General features: G+C 59.4%; 7 protein-coding genes and 1 non-coding gene across 8 annotated transcripts; 5 read left to right on the forward strand and 3 right to left on the reverse strand.

The window, feature by feature from the left end:
* Positions 1–151: 151 nt before the first annotated feature.
* On the reverse strand, positions 152–1,634 carry TRAVEDRAFT_125941 (cellobiohydrolaseI; the record flags this gene model as incomplete). Its single annotated transcript, XM_008041440.1, has 3 exons — positions 152–904; positions 962–1,287; positions 1,343–1,634. The coding sequence occupies 3 exons, from the start codon at positions 1,632–1,634 to the stop codon at positions 152–154; spliced, it is 1,371 nt and encodes a 456-aa protein (XP_008039631.1).
* Positions 1,635–3,664: 2,030 nt separating this feature from the next.
* Positions 3,665–4,574, reverse strand: TRAVEDRAFT_59129 (uncharacterized protein). The gene has a single exon (XM_008041441.1). The coding sequence runs from the start codon at positions 4,511–4,513 to the stop codon at positions 3,884–3,886; it is 630 nt and encodes a 209-aa protein (XP_008039632.1). The 5' UTR covers positions 4,514–4,574; the 3' UTR covers positions 3,665–3,883.
* Positions 4,575–4,989: 415 nt separating this feature from the next.
* Positions 4,990–5,077, forward strand: TRAVEDRAFT_t116. Its single transcript has one exon. It is a non-coding gene; the product is annotated as a tRNA-Tyr (tRNA).
* Positions 5,078–6,566: 1,489 nt separating this feature from the next.
* Positions 6,567–7,300, forward strand: TRAVEDRAFT_125518 (uncharacterized protein; the record flags this gene model as incomplete). The annotated part of the gene is made up of 3 exons (XM_008041442.1): positions 6,567–6,835; positions 6,893–6,965; positions 7,022–7,300. The coding sequence occupies 3 exons, from the start codon at positions 6,567–6,569 to the stop codon at positions 7,298–7,300; spliced, it is 621 nt and encodes a 206-aa protein (XP_008039633.1).
* Positions 7,301–8,553: 1,253 nt separating this feature from the next.
* On the forward strand, positions 8,554–10,806 carry TRAVEDRAFT_72542 (uncharacterized protein; the record flags this gene model as incomplete). Its single annotated transcript, XM_008041443.1, has 20 exons — positions 8,554–8,636; positions 8,692–8,730; positions 8,784–8,794; positions 8,851–8,918; positions 8,979–9,033; positions 9,092–9,149; positions 9,204–9,213; positions 9,270–9,287; positions 9,352–9,377; positions 9,441–9,466; positions 9,526–9,557; positions 9,611–9,635; positions 9,692–9,703; positions 9,772–9,787; positions 9,844–9,883; positions 9,942–10,042; positions 10,102–10,126; positions 10,187–10,300; positions 10,356–10,413; positions 10,475–10,806. The coding sequence occupies exons 1-20, from the start codon at positions 8,596–8,598 to the stop codon at positions 10,804–10,806; spliced, it is 1,107 nt and encodes a 368-aa protein (XP_008039634.1). The 5' UTR covers positions 8,554–8,595.
* Positions 10,807–11,346: 540 nt separating this feature from the next.
* TRAVEDRAFT_29538 (oxidative stress survival Svf1-like protein) lies at positions 11,347–12,939 on the forward strand. The gene is made up of 4 exons (XM_008040936.1): positions 11,347–11,381; positions 11,431–11,634; positions 11,688–12,627; positions 12,683–12,939. The coding sequence occupies exons 1-4, from the start codon at positions 11,362–11,364 to the stop codon at positions 12,794–12,796; spliced, it is 1,278 nt and encodes a 425-aa protein (XP_008039127.1). The 5' UTR covers positions 11,347–11,361; the 3' UTR covers positions 12,797–12,939.
* A 1,388-nt stretch (positions 12,940–14,327) lies between these two features.
* Positions 14,328–15,973, forward strand: TRAVEDRAFT_37917 (uncharacterized protein; the record flags this gene model as incomplete). Its single annotated transcript, XM_008041023.1, has 4 exons — positions 14,328–14,566; positions 14,634–15,388; positions 15,442–15,565; positions 15,619–15,973. The coding sequence occupies 4 exons, from the start codon at positions 14,328–14,330 to the stop codon at positions 15,971–15,973; spliced, it is 1,473 nt and encodes a 490-aa protein (XP_008039214.1).
* Positions 15,974–17,523: 1,550 nt separating this feature from the next.
* Positions 17,524–19,609, reverse strand: TRAVEDRAFT_37921 (uncharacterized protein; the record flags this gene model as incomplete). Its single annotated transcript, XM_008041024.1, has 4 exons — positions 17,524–18,593; positions 18,655–18,832; positions 18,891–19,184; positions 19,256–19,609. The coding sequence occupies 4 exons, from the start codon at positions 19,607–19,609 to the stop codon at positions 17,524–17,526; spliced, it is 1,896 nt and encodes a 631-aa protein (XP_008039215.1).
* Positions 19,610–20,189: the final 580 nt, after the last annotated feature.

Consider the following 20,189-nt stretch of genomic DNA (forward strand, 5'->3'; position numbering starts at 1 on the left):
CAACCAGAACCACGATTCTAGGCAAAGACGCTATCGCAGCCAAAAATGAAACGAGAACCTCTTTTCCCTCGCGTCGGGATGTCTGTGAGGGGAAGCGATGGGTGAGTGGAAGCTTAAAGAACGAGCGGCGCCGCGACATACCTGGGCACGCTCAGAACGTCGAGCCGATGGGGCCGACCTTGATGTTCGAGAAGGTGACGGACGAGCTCGCCTCGCTGTTCTCGATGGTCGCGGGGTCGCCAGAGGTGGCCGAGCACGGGCCACGGGAGACACCGGGGTTGGTCGCGGGGACGTCGGTGGGGTAGTCGGCGTCGAGCCAGAGCATGCCCGCGGCGTGGTCGTCCCAGATGGACATGACGAGCGCCATGCCGCGCTGGAAAGCGGAGCCCATCGTGCTGAGCCCGCCGAGCTTCTCGAACGTGTTCGTGTCGCCGAACACCTGCTTCTGCGCGTTGCAGAACGAGTCGGTGATGGAGTCGAACGAGCCGAGCCCGGGGATGTTCGTCTTCGAGTTCGCGATCACCTTGCCGTTCTGCACGTACAGGCGGCGGATCTCGGAGAGCGTGCCGCTCGTCTGGTTGTTGTTGGTGAGGAACTGGGTCACGACCGTGAACTTCTGGTTGGTGTCGACGGTCTTGCCCGGCCCGAGGAAGGTCTGGTCGCCCATGCGGAACGAGTTGAAGTCGCATCCGTCCTTGTCGCAGAGCCCGTCGTAGCGCTCGTCACCGTCGCCGCACTGGGTGCCCGAGCAGCGAGTCTGGCTCGTGACGGAGCAGACGTGGGGAGTGAAGGCAGCGCCGTTCTTGTTGGCCTCCCAGATGTCCATCTCGTTACAGCACGTACCGAAGTTGCCGGAGCCCGCGTTCGGGTCAGAGGGCGAACCAGCCCAGCCTTGGATGTTGGCCTACGGGACAGCTTGTAAGCACAAGGCCGTAGCGTGTCGGGTACAAGGCGTGCTTACCTGGCCGTTGATGAACTTGATGTCCTGCGGGCACTGGGTGTCGCAGTAGCCGGTTCCGTACTTGGCGCCAGCCTTGTTGGTGGGGAAGCGGGACGAGCCACCGTCGGCGTCCATCTCGACGAAGTAGAGCGCGCCGTTGAGGCCGCAGGGGAGGTTCGACATGTCGACGTCGAAGGTGAACTCCTGGTTCTTCAGGTTGAAGAGCTCGTACTCCTTGTCGTTCGCGTCCATGAGGTACACGCGCGAGCCGATGTTCTTCGAGTACTGGCCCTGCTGCACGAACTTGAGCGTGAGCGCGTTGCCGTTGGTCGTGATACCGTAGGTGCCTGTCCATATCGTCAGTTAGATTACCCTGCGCTATTGAGAGGCTGCAATGCGTACCAGCGTAGTCAGCGCCGTCCATCGCGCAGTTGTTGGCGCAGGTGGTCGCATCGGGGCACAGCGACGCGTCCCAGGTGTTGCCGGTGTAGCAGTTGTTGCTGCCGGAAGTCGAGTGGAGCCAGCGCCAGTTGGAGTCGAGCACGACGGAGTGCTGCTGGGTCTGGCAGTTGTTCTTACCCGTGCATTGCTGGACGGTGAGGCGGGGGTGGTTCTCCGCCGTCAGGGTGCCGACCTGCTGACCGTAGACGGTCGCGAGGAGAGAGAACGCGAGGAGAGATGCTGCGGGGAACATGACGATGAGGAGTTACCGAGGGCGGGTGGTCGAGAGGCGACTGTGGGCTCGATGCAGACCGTCGAAAAACTGCAGCACCTTTTATACGTGTCGTAGGGCGTGCTGGGGTGCAGATACGCCCGCCGCTTGTAGCAGGGACCTCAATGCTGCCGGGCCACTTGCGACCGAGCGTGCTGTCCATCTAGCGAAGACGCCCAGCGCGAAGCATTGTGGAAGGTGTTCAAGAGACAGCGGTACGGCCTGCCGAAGTGTATCCGGGGGTACGGAAGGATACACAGTGGTGACAGCACCGCTTCTGTGCGTACGTCGGTGGACTGCTGATGTTTGCCCAGCCCGAGGAGGAACCGACTATTAAGGTATGCACGAGCCTCGGGGCCCCGCTGCTAAAAATATCGCACATTCCGCTGTACAGGCAACCCCCGGAGGAGGAGCAGGCAGAGGAGCCGCTGGGTCCGAAGAGTATCCGTCCATCCGTTGGAAAGTATGTTAGAGGCTTCTTGATGTCTCCAATATGCCGATATCGCTCACCGAGCTATGCACGCGATGGTTAAGAGTTGATAGAGCCCGGTCCGAGGTGCTCAATCCGCGGTGCCAAGCCATCAACACGGAGAAGAGCACGAGGGGTATGCAACGAAGCCCCGAGGGTGTCGAAATGTTGTCCGGGATCTGCACTATGAATGGCGGAGTGTGTAGGCTCCCGACCTTCCGGAGAAGGCAATCGTTGTGGTTCGGGTGTTCGACGGTGGGAAGGTGCCCCCATTTCGGAGGATGGCGATAAGACGGTACCTCCCGTACAAGACTAGTCGAGCAGCACGTTTTCCTGTGGCGGACTGTACATGTTGGTCAGATGGACATGGAGAAGGCGGCGATCTCCGTAAGGAGGGGGGAGGGGCTTGAGCGCGAGTCGGGCGCGGTACAAAATTTCAATATTGCAGCCGTCTTCATGGTTTGCGCTGGCATTAAATCGAAACGGCTTTGCATACGAGCAGGTCAAGTGAGATGGACCATGTGGGTTTAAGATGCCAGCCCAAGAGGCGACCGTCTACACTAGGATGCGTGGTGGCAATGCGGCGACAGCAAAGTTTGACCATCTTCGCTCTGCTTTGGGCGCTGCACTTCAGGCGGGGGTGCATATGCCAAGTGAGGTTGTGATATTGTTCCAGACGGGTCTACACTTCTTTGCTGGGTGGACTTCGGGGGAGGCGATGACCTGGCGCACGGTGGCCTAGCTTAGCGGCAAGCAACGTCGGACGTCCTGCAGGTTGTTAGCATCCCCTAGGCAGACGTACCGATGAGAAAGCCAGCAGATTGTCGGTTTCCTAAAAATTCAGTGCGCCACCACCATCTCGGGCAGGCCCTTTACTGGTGCAGAGAGTCCCGATTTCGCTTTGCGTAACGTGTCATACCTCACCACGCCACGAAGCTCGCAGCCCGTACTGGTAGAGTTTCGAGTCTGTTGCACACGAGCAAGCAAGCGTGTAAGTCTCTCACAATGAACCGATGAAATGCGGTAAATTACCCACCGGTTAGTTAGATATTTTCTCTCTCCCTTCAACCACTACCAATGCTAGACCTTCCGTCTGCCTATTTGTCTTACGAGCCACGGTGAAGGGGTAGTCATGAACCAATGCTGTAGACAGCTCAGACCGAAGTCTTCCATGCAGATCATCCGGTATGCAGATCATCCGGTGAACACAAGTACTCCAAAAGTCTCGCAGAGTTTGATGAGATATTCCATGCATACATGAGAGCCTAGCAAGCTCATCGAGGTGGACTCGGAGATCGTCGTGTGCTGGCGACCTTTGGCGACACGCTCAGGCTTCAGCGAGGTGGTGGTATCGGGCCGTGGTCTTCGGGCCGGGGGACGCGTGACTGACGCGCCAGTGACGTTATGGACGAATTCGGAGCGCGACGCGCCAGGCCAGGACGCGTCTCGACGCCGCGGAACGCCGCCACGGATGCAACTCCATTCAATCGCCAACCAGCGCAGCCAAGCCTCGGTCGTCGACGAGCACGCACGAACCAAGGAGCGTCGAGGCAAGTATGTACAGTCTATGGATTATGAACGGCCTATCGTGCTCGTCGTGACAACAGCGTACTCGTACAACTAACAACTCTTCGTGCGGGAGCATATACAGACACAGTGCAAACAGCGGAGAGACCTGCGATTACGAACGTCCTTTTCCCGTGAACCCCGTCCTAGACCATCCCTCGGCAACGACGCGAACCATGATAAGTTAAGCAGCCGCTCACTTCCGCTCCTTCCAGGCGTGGTCGACGCCAAGCTTGGAGAACTTCTCCGCGTGCTCGAACAGCGGGGGCGGGTTCACGTCCGGCAGCTCCCCGGTCCCCTTCTGCGTGCCCTGCGCGTCCTGGAGGCCCTGACCTCCATAGCTCCCCCCACGCGCGTGCATCTCCCCGGGGGCCTCCCGGTGACGGATCGCCCCGCTCTCCCCAACGCCCGCGTCGTTCCTCGGCAGCTTCTGCGTGAGGGGATGCGCGAGGCCGGGCGCGGTCGACGCGAACTGCGCGCCCTCCGGCACCGGCGCCTCCGTGCGCGTATAGTTCTGGTACGGGGCGGAGGTCGGGTACGCCCCGGAGGGGACCTGGTATGGTGTGTTCGACGGGTCGGGCTCGGAGACGACGTAGGTGCGGTGCCCGGCGGAGCCAAGCACGGGGTCGGGCGAGTAGTCGAACTGCTTCTCGTAGAAGCCGCCGGCGGTGGATGTGGACGCGGGCGGGGTCGTCAGGGGGGATTGCGACGTTGTCGAAAGCACGGCGAAGGGCGAATGGAACGCGCGTGAGGTGCTGGGGACGCTGCGCGTGGAGTTCGAGAGCGAGCGGGCGTGTTTCGAGAGCGTGCGGAAGGCGGTCGACATCGTTGCTGGTGGGTGAGGGTGGCGGGGGCAGGTGTGTATGTGGTGGAACGGTGAGAGAGCTGGCGGAATATAGGGGGCCAGGTGGGGTTTTTGGGGAGCCAGGGCGCGTCCGTTTCTCACGAATAACGGTGCGGGACTCTGGTGGGGTCACCGCTATATTGGGCTCGGCAGGTGCCACCTCAGTGGCCTCTCGTACCATGATGGCCTTCCCGCATTTATAGCCGAATATGTAGTCGCTTCCCGTCGTTTCATTCGTCGTGGGGCTCCCCAATCCTTTGTCGCTGCGCTCGGGCAGTGTCTTGGGCGCGAACGCAAACTACGCCAAGTTGAGGAGGCTTACCCCGCATTGCAGTCAAGGTGGCAGCTGTGATGCATTCCCGATCGCCGTCTGCAGAATGTTCCGTAGGAAACACTATTGGCACACGTGCGTTCTGCCTCGGAGCCCACAAGTTTGCTTCTTGAAGGGCAGTCAGCATCCCTCGATAGCTCAGTTGGAAGAGCGTGAGACTGTAATGGTTACACCTAGTCATCTCAAGGTCATTGGTTCGATCCCGATTCGAGGGATTCTTTTGGCCTTTTTTCATTAGGACAAAGGTCACTGGTTCGATCCCGCGCCAGAGCACATCTTTTTCTTCTGGTCGTCGCCGGTTCGATTCCTCCTCAACCCAAAGTTGTTCTTCCAAAGATGTCGAAATTCATTTACCCTTGGCTCTGCCCGTACTCGCCGGGCTCAACCATTCCAGCACGCGCGAGCTGGGTTAGGATCCATGCTCGCTGGCACATCTCCCCTGTCCACACCACGATGTATATGCGTCTTGGCAGCGGCTACACTTCACTGGGCGACCGCTCAATGCAGCTATTCCGCGCTAGCAACCCCTGATTGATTACGAGCCCCGATCGCTTTACCTGCGTGAGTTCTCGGGTGCGCCAACGATGTTGCCACCAACATGCTCCGGATAGAGGAGGCATATGGCATTAGCTGCGCATACTGCGGATGGAGACATCGAGGCAGCTATACTATCATGGACCCGGAGTTCGGACACTTTTTTGGGTCCCCGCATTGCCCAACGAATATCTTCGTCCCATGTTCCCCGATAATACTGTAACTTGGCACATCAATTTAGAAGACATTTACGCACCTCTCTACGAAGTTTGGGAAACTTTGGTGCATATGTGAGCGAATAAATGGGCGAACAAGGAGAGGGACCCGGTGTTCGGACATTTTGATGCGGCTCAGTAACGCGATGTCACTGCGCCGACCGTTGCCGGTTTGAGACTCCGACGTACAGCGCGATGACGCGCTTCTCTCCGAAGCCATCGCGTAGCATCGCGTGCATCGGAGTTACAACATGGACGGTAGCCGGAGCGCGGATGTCACGCTTCCTACCTCCTCCCACTAAACTACTCAACTCCCCGCCCTTACACAAGCCGGACAACATCGGAAAAATTTGCATGAGACATATTTACCCATATTGTACGCCCTCAGTGAATTTTACAGGCAGCACCGGGATCATGCGGAAGAGCGCCGAGGTGTGCACGCCGAAAAACCTGACCTCGCAGCATTGCACCTTGAAGATCAGACCCTCTACCACGTCCAAATCCTTCGAAAATTTTGGACGTAGTAGAGCAGACGTAGATGTATAAACGTGCCAGTTTGCAAGATTATCGGAGTTCAGGAAGGGAGGCTGATGTCAGAATGTCCGAACTCTGGGTCCTGTCCGAACTCCGGGTCCGTGATAGTATATGTTAGTACTGTGCCACCGCCAGGCCGTCGATGACTCTGCGCGTCGTGCAGCTTGTGCAGCTTGGGCGGCCACGATCGAGTCCGGGGCGCTTTGTGGTTAGGAACGGGATGATACCCCATGATCGCAATGACCGGTGCCCCGCACAGTCTGCGTTGACAGCGGCGCCCTGCGCAGCACGCCGACGTCGACGTTGAGGCGGTTCGCATCTGCCTACTGCACCACGCACGGTTCACGGGTACGCTAGGCTGCGAGGCTTGCGTGCTCGTATAAGAACGTAGAGATTCCCTTGAAGACTGTCAACCTCCAATATGTCCGCCTCAATCGCTCTCGCACTCACCCTCTCTCCTGACAATCCGTCTAACACCGCTGTCCTTGACCCTGACGGCAAAGCGCTCTACACAGCGCACACCGAGCATGGCAAGGCCACCGTTACGCATGTTCAGAATGCGGACGAGAAGGTCCTGGCGTCTCTGGAATGGCGGGATGTCCTGCCCGATAAAGTGACGTTAGGGAACAAGAGTTCCGTCTCTATCCGCGACTGGCTCCATACGAGCGTTGTACCTTTCTACCTTAAAGAGTGAGTGCAAGAAATCGACTAACGACCAAGGAGGTGCATGCTCACCCATTCACATAGCGACGTGTCATTCCAAGACGACACAGGGCGCAAGTACAAATGGCGCGGTAACGCCCCAGGTCGCACTCTCGAGGTACGTGACTGGCAGCATCCATGTATCCTCGCATATACTCATAAATCCACGTCCAGCTGTTTGCGCAGGACGATGGATTTAAGGAACCCATTGCGCGTTTCGTCAAGTCCCGCGTGGATCGCGCGTCGGGAACAACCAGTCCCGCCACGCTCGCGCTCACAGAGCGTGCGGTGCAGATCCGCGACACCGTCGTCATCTCGTTCCTCTTCCTGGAAAAGACCCGGCGGACAAACGAGACGGCGTCGCAGAGTCGCGCAGATGTCCTCTCCACCCCAGTGTTCTCGGCTTTGACTGGTTCAGATTACAATGTTCGTAATGGCGGGGTTGGTGTATAGCTTGGGGGGAACTTGGATGGATAGATTTCGGATAAACGCGTACGCTTGGCGCGTAACAGAAAGCTGTACTTGTATATAATCAATATGTGTACTATCACTGTTGTAAGAGAGTGAAAGGGAGCTCAGAAGCAAGCCACAGGTGGACGACTTGGAGCGCGTTCGAACGCCCAGCTCTGATCGCGTGGCGGTCACGATGTCGCGGCGTCGGTGCGCATCGTACGTTGCCCTCGAAAATTGATAATGATCAAAATATACCAGCAGGGCTGAGCGAGTTGGGTGATGGTGAGGAAGCAGAAGCTCGCGGCGGCGCCACGATGGTGAGCAGTTCGACTGAATTGAGTTCGCACCTACTACAAGCGCCGGCGTCGCTTGTCTCCTCCGACCACCGCCTGGTGCATCAAGTTTGGATTCTGCACCGTATTCGTCACTAGTACTGTCTTGACCACAAGGAAAAGTCCGCCTTAAACACAGGGCTACCTGCGTATAAAGCTCCGTTATATTGCAACCTGGTAAGGCTGCATTGTCGCACTTGACGGTCGTCTGACCGCCACTTGATCCCACAGTTCCCCCGAGCCCGTCCACATGGATACTTTCTCGACCCAATCAACGAACGATCTGCCTTACGTAGCATGTGTGTAAGCACTCTGCATTCAATTTCGCTGCTTCTTCGCTGTTCATGTGTGCAGAGATGCCGCATTGTCCGCTCTGGATTCCAGACAACCAGGGGTCGGCCTGCGAGCGCGCAGTTCCATGCGAAGCAAGACGGAGTGTGTAGTGAGCCGTGAACTGGACCCGAGCTGACTTATGCACTTCTACAGATTACCTCGTGGATATGCACATCGACTTCTTACGAGAGGGCCTGGGGCCGCAACGAGTCTATAAGGCCAACCTTCAATTGACGTGATTTCACTTGGGGCAATATTGCGCCGCGGGCGGAGTCGCAGAGGACGTCGCATAACCGGCAGTTCCTGAACATGACCACATGAGGCTCTCCGCTCCGTTTCGCAACATCCGCGGGTCGCGAGAGAGCAGGACCTCAAATCGCCGGACGGAGTCCCTGCCCTCGGGCCCGAGTGGTTGTATTCGTAGGACCCGGCAAGCGCCGCCGTGATGGCTCGCTCCCATGCCGCCGCACTAGAAATCGAAGGGGAGCCGTCTTCAGCATCCGGCGTGGAGCATAAAGACGTCCAGGTCTGTGTGGGGGCGCGAGTGCCTGCTGAGAAGCCCAGCCCCACCTTCCCCGTCCCTTTTCGCGCTGCGCTGCACTCCAGCAACATTGCCAATGCGCGGCTGAGATGGCTATCACGGTGGACCCGTTTGCTTTCTTTGACGTCACGTATGTTCCACGTTGGCTCGAGTGTTGGTAGACCTGCTTACCTGGACGTTCGCAGGATAGGTGTTACTCTCATAGGGCTAGCAGTGACGGCGAGGTGCGTAGTAGGATGCTAAAGTCTTCACAAGTCTTACCGGACGCTCGGAACAGTCTCTTTGGAGGTACGTCTATACTCTTCTTCTTCGAGCTAGGAATCGAGCTCATAGTCGGCATGCAGTTGCCACTGCTCAGGTGGGTTGGTATTACAGGCATTACCCTCGAGACCGGAGGTTTCTGAAGATGCTGGTGAGTGGGCGTATAATACATGTTTCTGTCCCCAAATGGCTTACATACCTATGAGTAAAGGTGGCTCTCGTCTGGAGTTACGACGCATTTCACCTACTGCTTTACACCGCTACAAGTGCGAGACCTTGTTTCTGGCTTTTGCAGAACGGTCAAGTTGACGAGCTGGCGAACAGTGTGGAACTACCTTGTGATGAAGGATTTGAATTTTATGGGCCTGACCCTACTGCCATGGTGAGCATACCCACAAGACTTTGACCACTTTGCATTTAAAATCAGCTCCTTCAGGGAATCAAGCGTATGTCTGGAACTGGCTGCCAGCGTCCATATATGCTGATTGTCTTACTCCCTCAGGCGCAGTTGCTGTGTAATGTAAGTCATCGTCTGACGGACTGTTCTCCTTACGCCGGGGAACTCACAACTCGAGGACTCACAGGCTTGCGCTATTGTCACGATCCAATCGTACGTGCACCTTCCTCACTATATCACGATGACTTCCCACCCACTGACCCCCCTTCATGCCAGGTTTTACTCGTACCGCATATGGACGCGTTCGTAGTGATCTTGTCTGTGCAGAGATTTGCGTCTTACGATCCCCGGTCACCCGCAGTCAGCCAGAATCGGTATCTCGCAGCGCTGCTGGTACGACCTGTAGTACCACTGTGCAAAAGACGACCCTAACAGCCCGTCTCTAGGTCATTTTTGTCTGCGCAGACTTCGGTATGTTCTTGATCTCCAGAATTGCACTTCATCACTAAATGTACGGCGGCACGCAGGACTTGCTTTCAGTAGGCGTCAGTTTTACTGGTGTGAAGTTGCGCTTCTGATCGTTTGACTTGCCGCTCTCTACGCGTAGCTCTTTTCATGAAGAGGTACGAGTTCCTGAATTTCGTTCAAAGTACGAAACGCTCATCCCATATGTTCATAGCCTCACGACGAAGAACGTAATCGACTTCATAGGGCTCACAGTGTGTACCTCGTCCAGCATATTCGGCGGAAATTCTGACAATCCGGGTCCTGTCGCAGAATTTTGACATCGCTCTCAGCTCGGTCACGGCTTCAACCGATGTCCTATTATCTGCGACGCTCTTCACGCTCCTCGCCTTGTCCCGCACGGGTTCCGTAGGGTGAGCTTCCCTCCAACGTCAGCGTAACCGATATCGTGACGTTCTATCATGCCTCGCAGCGCCAATCGGCTCATCAACAAGCTGGTACAAGCTCATTAACATGTCACCGCGCTCCGCCACGGTGCTGAGATTGATATTCCACAGGTCCTATACACGATCAATACGGGGGCGCTCACCAGGCAAGTAAGCTTCGATATTGACGGAATTTACGTTAATGCTGGTGCATGTAGCTTCTTCGCGGTGGTATCGTTGATCACCGTGAGTACCCCTTGGAATACGCACGCTTGGGTCGGTCCTAACGTGTTCGCTGCAGGTCATCATCATGCCCACGACATCTGTCTACGTGATGTTCTACTATATCGGCGCCCGCCGTAAGTCGCGCCCTCCACGCATACCCAGCGTGCAGCAGCTCACCCTGTCCCACTACGGCAGTATACTCCGTCTCCCTCCTGGCTACGCTGAACGCGCGAGAGAGCCTGCGCATACAGGCAGAGTGCATCGGGCACGTCACGCTGCCGCGCCTCTCCAGTATCTCGCGCGTCACGACAACCGCGGCGTCCAAGCAGCCCGTCGTCGTGGCGATCCAGCACAGTTCGAGCGTCGCGTACGAGGATGAGGACGAGTTCGGCGTGAAGGAGGTGTATCGCCGCGCGCCGGGCCACCAGCAGGGCGAGGACGACTCGGAACGAGATGGGGCGAGCTTGCGCGATTGCCAATGGGAGCCGATGAAGTTGAAGGCGCGTGCAGGCCTTCCAGGGTTCTGAAGGGATATGATATCAGACTCGTCATGAATGAAATCTGATCTACTCTCGCTCTGGAAATGGCCTCCAACGAGCCACGGGGCGTACCTCTGCCCGCCGATGGTGCTATCGGCAGCACTCGACATCTTCCATAGTCTCGACCACCTGGACATCATATAGCCGGGGAAAGCAGATGTTGCCGGCGCACTATGTCGGAACAAACACGTGAAGAATATCTGTAACCCGCATTGAGCACTCGTGTCGCAGGCGTGGCGTCCTGAAGGATTCAGGATGAGCAACGTGTTCTGAATGAGCTGATCAGGCTGCGGGCGGTCCCCGTACCTCTTGACTCAATTCCGCAGGAATCTATAACCCTCACACTCTGCGGTCTGCGCAGGAATCGCCCTTACCTGCGATCAACTGGGAAGTGGTCGTGGTGGCACGGAGCAAACCTTGTATGGATTACCATATCGGGAGAGTTAGTAGTCATTAGCTTATTACGTGAGTCGGCAAGCGTAATACTATAAGCAACGGAGGCCACAACGGAGAGTCGCGGCACCCGCTCGACTCGCAACCACCATGTTCTCCTCCTTTTTCTCGTGAGTCGCGCCTGCATCCGCATGCGTGACATTCCTCACATTTCCGTAGCACCGCGCCCCCTGTCGACCCCGATGCGCCCAACTTCCACCCCGTCTCGTCGGCGTACAAGCCCGAGGAGCTCTTTGGCGAGCTAGAGCCGAAGGACACGGAGTGGGCATGCCCGGGCGGCTTCGCGGTTGAGACGCAGACCTTCTATCATTTCCTGGAGGACGGGACCTCGTTGATGTGCCAGGTTATCCACTCCTCGGTCGGGTGAGTGCTGCATTGATGTCACGGAATCGCTGACGCCTGACTGGCTCCTGCAGCGTGTGGTACCCGACGATCCAGTTCACCTGCAAGATCTTCAACCCGAACACGAAGGAGCGCACCTGGAAATCGGTCAACGTCTCCAACTTTGTGACGCCCCCGCCCGGGCTCGACAAGCGGTCGAGCAAGGCGGACGAGTTCTCCATCACGTACAAGCCGAAGCCGGGCTCGGACACGCCTGAATCGTACGTGCTCACCGCGAACCTCGGCGACGATCTGCAGATCACGCTCGACATCGCGCGCGCCGCGTCCGCCCCTGGCTTCAAGGTCGGTGCAGGCCCGAACGGCGGCTTCTCGTACTTCGGCCCCGACCCGAAGAGCGCAGAGGGGTACGTGGTCCACCGCTTCTGGCCGCGCACGCAGGCGACGGGCATGATCGTGCACAAGGGCCAGGCGATCAGCGTCAAGGGCCCGGGCATGTTCGTGCACGCGATCCAGGGCATGCGCCCCAACCTCGTCGCGGCGCGATGGAACTTCGCGCTCTTCCACAGCGAGCAGCACGGAGGCGTGTCCGCGGTCCAGATGGACTTCACGACCACGGAGGCGTACGGCCGCAAGGGCAACGGCTCGGGCTTCGTGACTGTCAGCGTCGGTGGGCTCGTGCTTGGCGGGAAGCTCGCGACCGTCACGGCGGAGACGAAATGGCCTGATGAGGAGTACGCTCCGAGCGGCGGCATCATCTCGCGGATAATCCACTCGAAGAAGGCGCACGATGTGGACACTGGATACGAGGCGCCGACGGAGGTGACGTTCCGCTGGGCTGCGCCGTCTATCCTGTCCGACGCGCAGGGCACTCTGGATGCGACCGCGACGGTCGACCTTGGGACGCCTGATGCGTACAGCGGCCTCGTCGAGAAGGTCGACGTGCTGGCGGAGATCCCGTACGTGATCAAGACGATGGTGAACTATGTCGCGGGCACGAAGCCATACATCTACCAGGTATGTCCCCCCAAATGGTTCATTAACATGCACGCTGACGATCATTTGATCGCAGTGGCAGAACCCCTCGACGCTTCACGTCAATCTCCCTGCTGGGATCATCCCGGATGTGTCTGATCAGGTGGAGGTCGCGGGCACGATGTACAATGAGGCGACGTTCATCTCGTGAGTGTATACCAGACAACGCTTGGATTCGATTAATGTACAGTACACCGCCAAATTTCCTGTGTTGCGCTACCAGCAGCTGAGATTCTCACGTCCGTACCACCTGCGCGCCCATCTCTCCGCGCCCCGCCTATCGCCTTATTACGCCAATAACAGCCAGCTTGCCACCAGGTGAGCAGTCGCCTGGCCAGCCGCCCCGCGCATCGCGCCTTGTCGCGCAGCTCCCTCCGACATTTTCTCTTCGCCGCGCGCCCTTAGGGGATTCCCAGCGTCTGCCTGCCCGCCCGGGGAGGAACGAGTGTCTTCCACCCCGAACGTGAGGCTGGTTTACGAGCCTAGCCCGCCCGTACGTTCCTGTCTCTCCACGCCATCGCTTCTGGTACGCGCGGTTGGTAGCTGTTTGTGCGCCCCGATTCATATATAAGTATTCTCGCCCCGCCTCTGAGATACGCTAGTCTCGTTATTGGTGCGGCGGCCCCAAGCGGTCATCTTGAAGCTCTCTCCCTGGTAAGACTACGACAGCAATCGGCTGGTGGCCAGACACGGCAGACAAAGCCTTATTTTTGTCAAAACGTTTAACTATCGCAAGCCTATCGCACGGTTTTTCAGGCTATAACACGCGGTTGCTTCCGCACCTTGTCCGCCGTGAGACACACCTGGTGGGATGCTCCACTGTAATATTCGTATTCTGTCTGATGGCCAGCTGCCTCGGGCGCTATCGTCAGGTCCCACGGCCCTTCCCAGCGGCCGCCCCCGCCGGCATCTCCACCAGCCTCCTCTAGTTTCACGGTGTATTGTACGCTCGCTGCAAAGCACGACGTGGAGGCTGCATGCGAGACTCTGTGTGCTATTTGTGAGCAATAGCCGAGCGGCCGGAGCGGAGGGCGTTACGCGAGCGGCTGAGGTAATCGGGATGCCGGACACAGCACTGGCTGGCGCGTCTATCTGGCAGGATGAGTCGGAGATCGAGTGGGCAGCGATGCTCTCGTCCCCGCCCATCGGGTCCGCCAGGGGCAATACGCGCTCTTCTACGCTCGTCCCGCCTTGCATGCGCTCTACAATGTACGATGTTGCGGTCTGTTCTACGCGCGACACATCCTCCCGCTCCCCGCGCCTCGTCTCCTCTTTGTCTGCCAGAATGGGCTAGGCACGCCTCTACCAGCTCCTATACCCCCTCGCTCGTCCTAAGACCTCCTCCCTCTGCTCGTCGTCGCGCTATTGCATCACATCCCACAATACATGGCTTACCCCGAACGACACGGACATCACTCCTTGCTGGTCGGGGCTTTGACACGCTACTACTCCCGCGGACCACACCCTCTGGCCGAACACTAGGTCTCACTCCTTTACTAGCGTTGGGCACCGCGCGAACCTTCCACTCGACACGAAGAAATGAACTCAGTCCTCTACCCCTCCTCGCCGGGCTGCTTAAAGTGAGCACTGCGCCATCCTAACACCGTGCGGTCTGAGCCCAGAACTGACCTCCTGTATGCTTCCCTGACCTCAAGACCTCCACCGCCCTCGAAGTCGCGCGGATGGCTGCCCGAATAGGGCTCACATTCGTGCCCATCCTCCTGCTCGGTAACCTGCGCTCGAAGAAGCTCATAAAGGTCGCGGACGAACACAAGATACCCGAGCTCGTCGAGAAGCGGGAGGAGATGCTGGGCAAAATCCGCCGCAACACCGTGCTCTTCCACATCCTCATCTTCGTCCCCATCATCATCTTCTGGGCCACCATTATCGCCAGCCTGGAGCGCACCCCACTAACGGGCAGGTGAGTAGGTGGTTCCCGGGCCCCCGTCCCCGCGGAGCGCGCGCCTGATGCCCCATCTCCCTGACAGGTGGAGGATCATCCTTCTATCCCCAGAGGAAGAGGAGGACATCGCCAATCAGCTCGCAGGTCCGGGCTGGTACCGTGCCGTGGGCGAGATCCTCTCCGTCGACGGCGCGCCCAGCATCATCCCCCCCAGCGACTGGCGCCTCAACTGGATACGGGACACGCTGCGCCGGCTCGAGGGCGCGATCCCCGTGCTGCAGCACGAAGACGAGCTGTGCGGCCACTGGATCGACTGCGGCCCGGACGACATCCCCCTCCCCCCGCCCGCGGAGTACCCCCTGCGCCCGCGTCCGCGCGGGAGCGAGTATCTGCGCCGCCTCGCGGAGATGACGTGCGCGCGCACGGTTTCTCCCCTACCGCACGTTATCGCGGGCCCGCCATACTCGCTGCTTGTTATTGATAAGCCGGAATCGAGCAACGCGTTCTCGTACGGCTTCGGGCCAGACGGGGGAGGCGGGATCGTCGTGTTCTCTGGGTTCCTCGACGAGGTGTTGTCGCGGAATCAAGCCCCAGCGCTGCAATCAGAACCGCAGTCGTGGCTATCACAGTTGTTTGGGCTGGGGCCGAGGGCGCCGCCGCACCCTGTGCCGACGGAGGAGCAGACGGCGGAGCTGGCGACGCTCCTTGCGCACGAGCTTGCGCATCTGGTGCTTTCGCACCATATCGAGACGCTTTCGTCGGGGTCTATCGTGTGGCCCAGCGTGCTCTCGATCGTGACGGACGCCGTCCGTGCATTCCTCTTTCCGGTAACGATGCTATGTGAGTTCCTCTTGTCCTAACTGCATATATGCGTCGCTTACAGGCCGCTACAGTTGGGCCGTTCATCAACGATGCCCTAGCCGGTGTGGGCAAGGCCAGCGCAGGCGAGTTCTCGCAGCTGTCCGAGTACTGTACCAGCCAGAAGCAAGAGATCGAAGCGGACGTCGTCTCCGCAAGGTGCGTCAATCACTTCGTCCCACTCCATTCTTCCGCTAATTCTTTTTGACCAGGATACTCGCCCACGCGGGCTTCGACCCGCGCGAGGCAGCCCGCTTCTGGGAAGCCCGCCACGAAACCCCAAAGACGGCGGAGTGCTCGCCCGCCCGCGCCGAGGCCGACGCGGTCGAAGCACAGGGTCTCTCGCTCCCGCGCAGATGGATGGGCGAGACGCACCCCGTGCACGAGGTGCGCGTCACGAAGCTCAAGGCGGAGCTCGAGCGCTGGGAGGCGGAGCGTGTCGCCGCGCGGGCGAAGCGGGATGCAGAGCGCGCGAAGGCGGAGGCGGCGCGGGCGAAGGAGGAAGCTGCGCAAGCGAAGGAGGCCCAACGGACCGCTGCCGCTGTAGATGGCGGATCTTCGGGGTAGGGGGTGCCCGGTACAGATGTACATAGGCAACCGGGAGAGCAGGGGAGGGGAGGGGACGATCTTACCGTACATCCCGGGCGGAGTGTCGCGCCTTAGTTTTTGGTTTAGAGTGCACCCTCGTTTTGCTTTCGCTCTGGGCTGTCGACTATAGTTTATTTGCTTGTACCAGTAGGATCTGTTTGTAGTTACGTACAGTCACTCGTGAATAGCATACACCACCCGCCTCTCAACGTCAACCCAACGGTAGGATGCTTTGCGCACTGACGCCGCTTGCGCAGAGGATCAGCATCCTCGAGCTTGCTTTGCCACTTAACTCCGTGAGTGCAGTAGGCCCTCTCTCGTGTTGCTCATTCTGCTCTCGGTCCGTCACTTTTTTTCAGCGGTCCGTCACTTGCTAATCACCGGTACTATGATTGAGTTGCGAACATCATTCCTGAGTAGACCTCCGGCGCGATGTCTTCCGCAGGTCCCCCAATTTCTCACCTGTGCCGCAGATCCTCGAGCTCGCAGCCCATTCAACGGCTAGTAGGTTCCTTGACAAACCCGCAGCGCACGCAGCTAATTAGTTTTCAGGTTGCTTGCAATGTAGTGGGCCACGTACTACAGTTCCATCTGCAGCATGAGCGCACGATGCAGGCACCCTCAGTGGTTATCTTCCGTATGGTCCGAGTTCCGAGTAGATAGCCACTGCAGGCCAGCATCAGCATCTACCGTCTCAGACTCCAACACGATCGCGAACGCCTGCGGATTCGAATCAACCCGACCGTTGCGGTGATGCAGGTCTACATATCGTGCCTGGTTTGACCACGCAAACGCTTGAACGCATCTTTCTCGGAGGTTTACGTCGTACCGCAGTTGTACACGTCGCACCGGTGTCGAAATCAGGAGCTAATCTCCATGTTACCCTGAGAGATCCGGGGGCGTTGAACGTCGAACTTTGATCTCGTGGGGTACCGGTGGGATTATCCCAAGGACGCCGCCCCAAGGCCGAAGGGCGACTACGGCCGACAGGCAGACCGTCTACCGAACGGGAGTTTGCGGAAAGACAGGAGCACATTCTACTCAATATGTCATGGTCCATAGACACACACGTCGAGTACCGATGCAGTGCTGTGGCTCAATGAAATCAAGAAGCCGGACCAAATATCTTGAGGACTCGATAACTTGCACTGTTGACACTTCGTCAGTCTGCCTTGTGTCTATCACACGCACACAAGATATGGTTTGTTTTGGGGTATGCCTCTTTCTGAAGACCGGTAGGTAAGGAGTGTCAAGTACAAAGTCGAGCAGGTGCATCGAGTACGTGCTACGGCGCGCGCAAAAAAAAAGTAACGCGGCAGAAAAGAAAGTAGAGTAGTACTAAAAGCAGCAGCGCACGCCCGGGCTACGGGGTGGGTGTACGGTAGCTAGCGACCCTCGGGATCGTGTTTGGTGTCAAGTCTCATGTCGTGATGGGAGGGGGAGAGGGAGCGCCCTCGGCTCGCAAGGGGTATAGCAGGACGCCCCGGCTCTAGGGGAGGGGGGAGAGCGGGGGGAGTGAGAGGACACGCCTAGTTGGCGGCCTCGCACTGCGTCTGCTGGGTGCCGCACGCGGAGACGGTGAGGTCGCCCTTGTTCCCAGATGCGTTCGCGGCGTTGGCGCACTGGTTGTGCTGCACGTCGCACGAGCGCGTCGTCGCGCTCTTGAGATCCTTGAACGACGAGTTGCCCGTGACCTGGAACGAGCCGTCCGCGTTCGCGGTGACCGTCGGGGGCGTCACGCCGCCGAGCGCACCAGTGAACTTCTGGAGGTTGCCCGCAGTCGACGCAGCCGCCGCAGAGGTCGCAGCGGCGGCAGCAGCGGAGGTGGACGTCGCAGCGGCCTTGGTCGCAGCAGCGGTGGTCGCGGCGGCAGCAGACGTGGCGGCAGCGGCAGAGCCCGACCCAGTGCCAGCGATGGCGTTGCCCTGGTCGTCGACGGCGGTGACGGCGGCGAAGTCGGTCTGGATACCGAAGACGGCGTTGAACGCGTCGGCCTGGCCACCGGTCTTAGCGGTCACGGTGTCGGCGGCGGAGCGGGCAGTCTGGCAGGTCGCCTTGGCGGTCGCATCGGCACCACAGCTGTTCGTCAGGGTGTCGCAGATGAACTGGGTGATGATGTCGATGTTCTGCGCCGAGCCGTGGTTGAACGACGTCTTGTCGACGGGCTGGAAGCTCGTCTCCTTGCGGTTGTCGAAGCCAGTCGCGAACTCAATCTGGGGGACCGAGCACGAGCCGAAGTCGCCAATGCCGCCGGAGCTGGCCGCAGCGGAGCCGCTGGACGCGTTGGAGGAGCTGGCAGTGGAGGCTGAGGCGGCCGCGGCGCTGCTGCTGCTAGAGGCGGTCGCGGAGCCGGTGCCTGCGATTGCGCGGCCCTGGTCGTCGACGGCGGTGACAGCGGCGAAGTCGGTCTGGATACCGAACACCGCGTTGAACGCGTCCGCCTGGCCACCCGTCTTCGCCGTCACGGTGTCAGCCGCGGTGCGCGCGGTCTGGCACGTCGCCTTTGCGGTCGCGTCGGCGCCGCACGAGTTGGTGAGCGTATCACAGATGAACTGCGTGATGATGTCGATGTTCTGCGCGGAGCCGTGGTTGAAGGAGGCTGAGGGACGACATCCGTCAGTAAACGGTCGCGGACCAAGGCGAGGGAAAACATTACGCACTCTTGTCAACGGGCTGGAAGCTGGTCTCCTTGCGGTTGTCGAAGCCGGTGGCGAACTCGATCTGGGGGATGGAGCACGAACCGAAGTCACCGATGTCGGAGCTCGCGGCAGCAGTGGCAGCGGCGGCGGTGGAGGTAGCAGCAGCAGCGGAGGCAGTCACGGTGACGGTGACCACGGTCTGGATTTTGGGCGTCAGCGATGATCGCTCGACACTATGACAACTGAATAACGCGTACCTCGCAGGGAGTAGTGGCGGCGCTCGAGGCGGCGGCGCTGGTCGCAACCGCGAGGTTGTTACCAGAGGAGGCAGAAGCCGAGGACGCGGAGCTGCCCGACGCGGCGGCACCACCGAAGGGCGAGGTGTTGGCCTGCGAGCCCTTCTGGACAGACTTGCCGGTGGCAGGGTCGAAGAAGACATTAGGGTCGTTCGCAGGGTCCTGGGCCTGGACCAAGCCGTTGAGCTCCGCGTTCTTGGGCGCCTTCTGGCAGAAGACGGAGTTGCGCTGCGTGGGCGGGTTCGTCGTGAAGTCCTGCATAGGCGAAGCGACGCGTCATTAGAAGCGCGCGGGAGGGTTTGGGGGCGCGCGGATCAAGCACTTACGGGAGGCGTGTTCTTCTCCGCCTGGCGGTACTCGATGGCGAGCGCGATCATGTTCGCCTTGGTGGCGTCGTCGAACTGCTGAGCCGCGTCGATGATCTGGTCGGCCATGTCCTGTTGCGAGCACTCGGGCTGCGCGGCGAGGAGGGGCGTGATCGCGGCACCGGAGAGGTTCCCGCAGACCTGCCCAGGGCACGCGGCACCGAGCTTCTGGATCACGGCCGGGTTTTCGTGGCCGAACGAACGGGAGTTGAGGGCCCGTCCATCGCGCTCCAGGACGAGGTAGCGCGCGAAGGCCTGCTCGGAGGCGGCGAAGATGGAGAGGGCGACGAAGGCGGCTTGAGACTTGGAGAACATCATGGTCGACTAGCGATTAAAGAACGAGACTAGCAGGTGGACGATGTTGCTCAAACGAGGGGAAGCAAGCGGGCTGCACTAGATGGCACCGACGAGAAAGTGGAATGACACCTGGTCTCGAGAAGAAGGCAGAAAGGGGCCGTTCAACGAACCAGTCAAGGTCTTGAAGGAAAGAGAGCGGGAGGGAGGGGGGGAGAAAGAGGTGAGGGCGACGACCGCGCGCCCTCGCCTTTTTATCCCGCCGGGGACTCGTGCTGGCTGGCGCATGTGTCACGATCAGATTGGGGTCCCATAGCCGGCAACCGTGACCCGGGGGGTTCGCTGCTAAATTACCGTGGAGGGCGAGCGAATGGGCCGTGTGGGTCATGCATGGCACGCCGAACGCGGAAGGTGTGTAGGATCGAGCTCGCGTTGCCTGGCGACACACGTCAAGGTCCGCACCCAGCCCAGAGTGCGGCCGTTCGTTCCTGATGGCCAGGGCCCATCGGCAGCCCCCATCTGTAATTATCCGGAAGATCACCCAGTCCCGGCGTACGAGCATCGGCATGCTCACCAGCAAGCAAGAGAACGTGGGTGTGCA

This window comes from Trametes versicolor (genome assembly GCF_000271585.1).
Source record: "Trametes versicolor FP-101664 SS1 unplaced genomic scaffold TRAVEscaffold_7, whole genome shotgun sequence".
Taxonomy (NCBI): Eukaryota; Fungi; Basidiomycota; class Agaricomycetes; order Polyporales; family Polyporaceae; genus Trametes; species Trametes versicolor.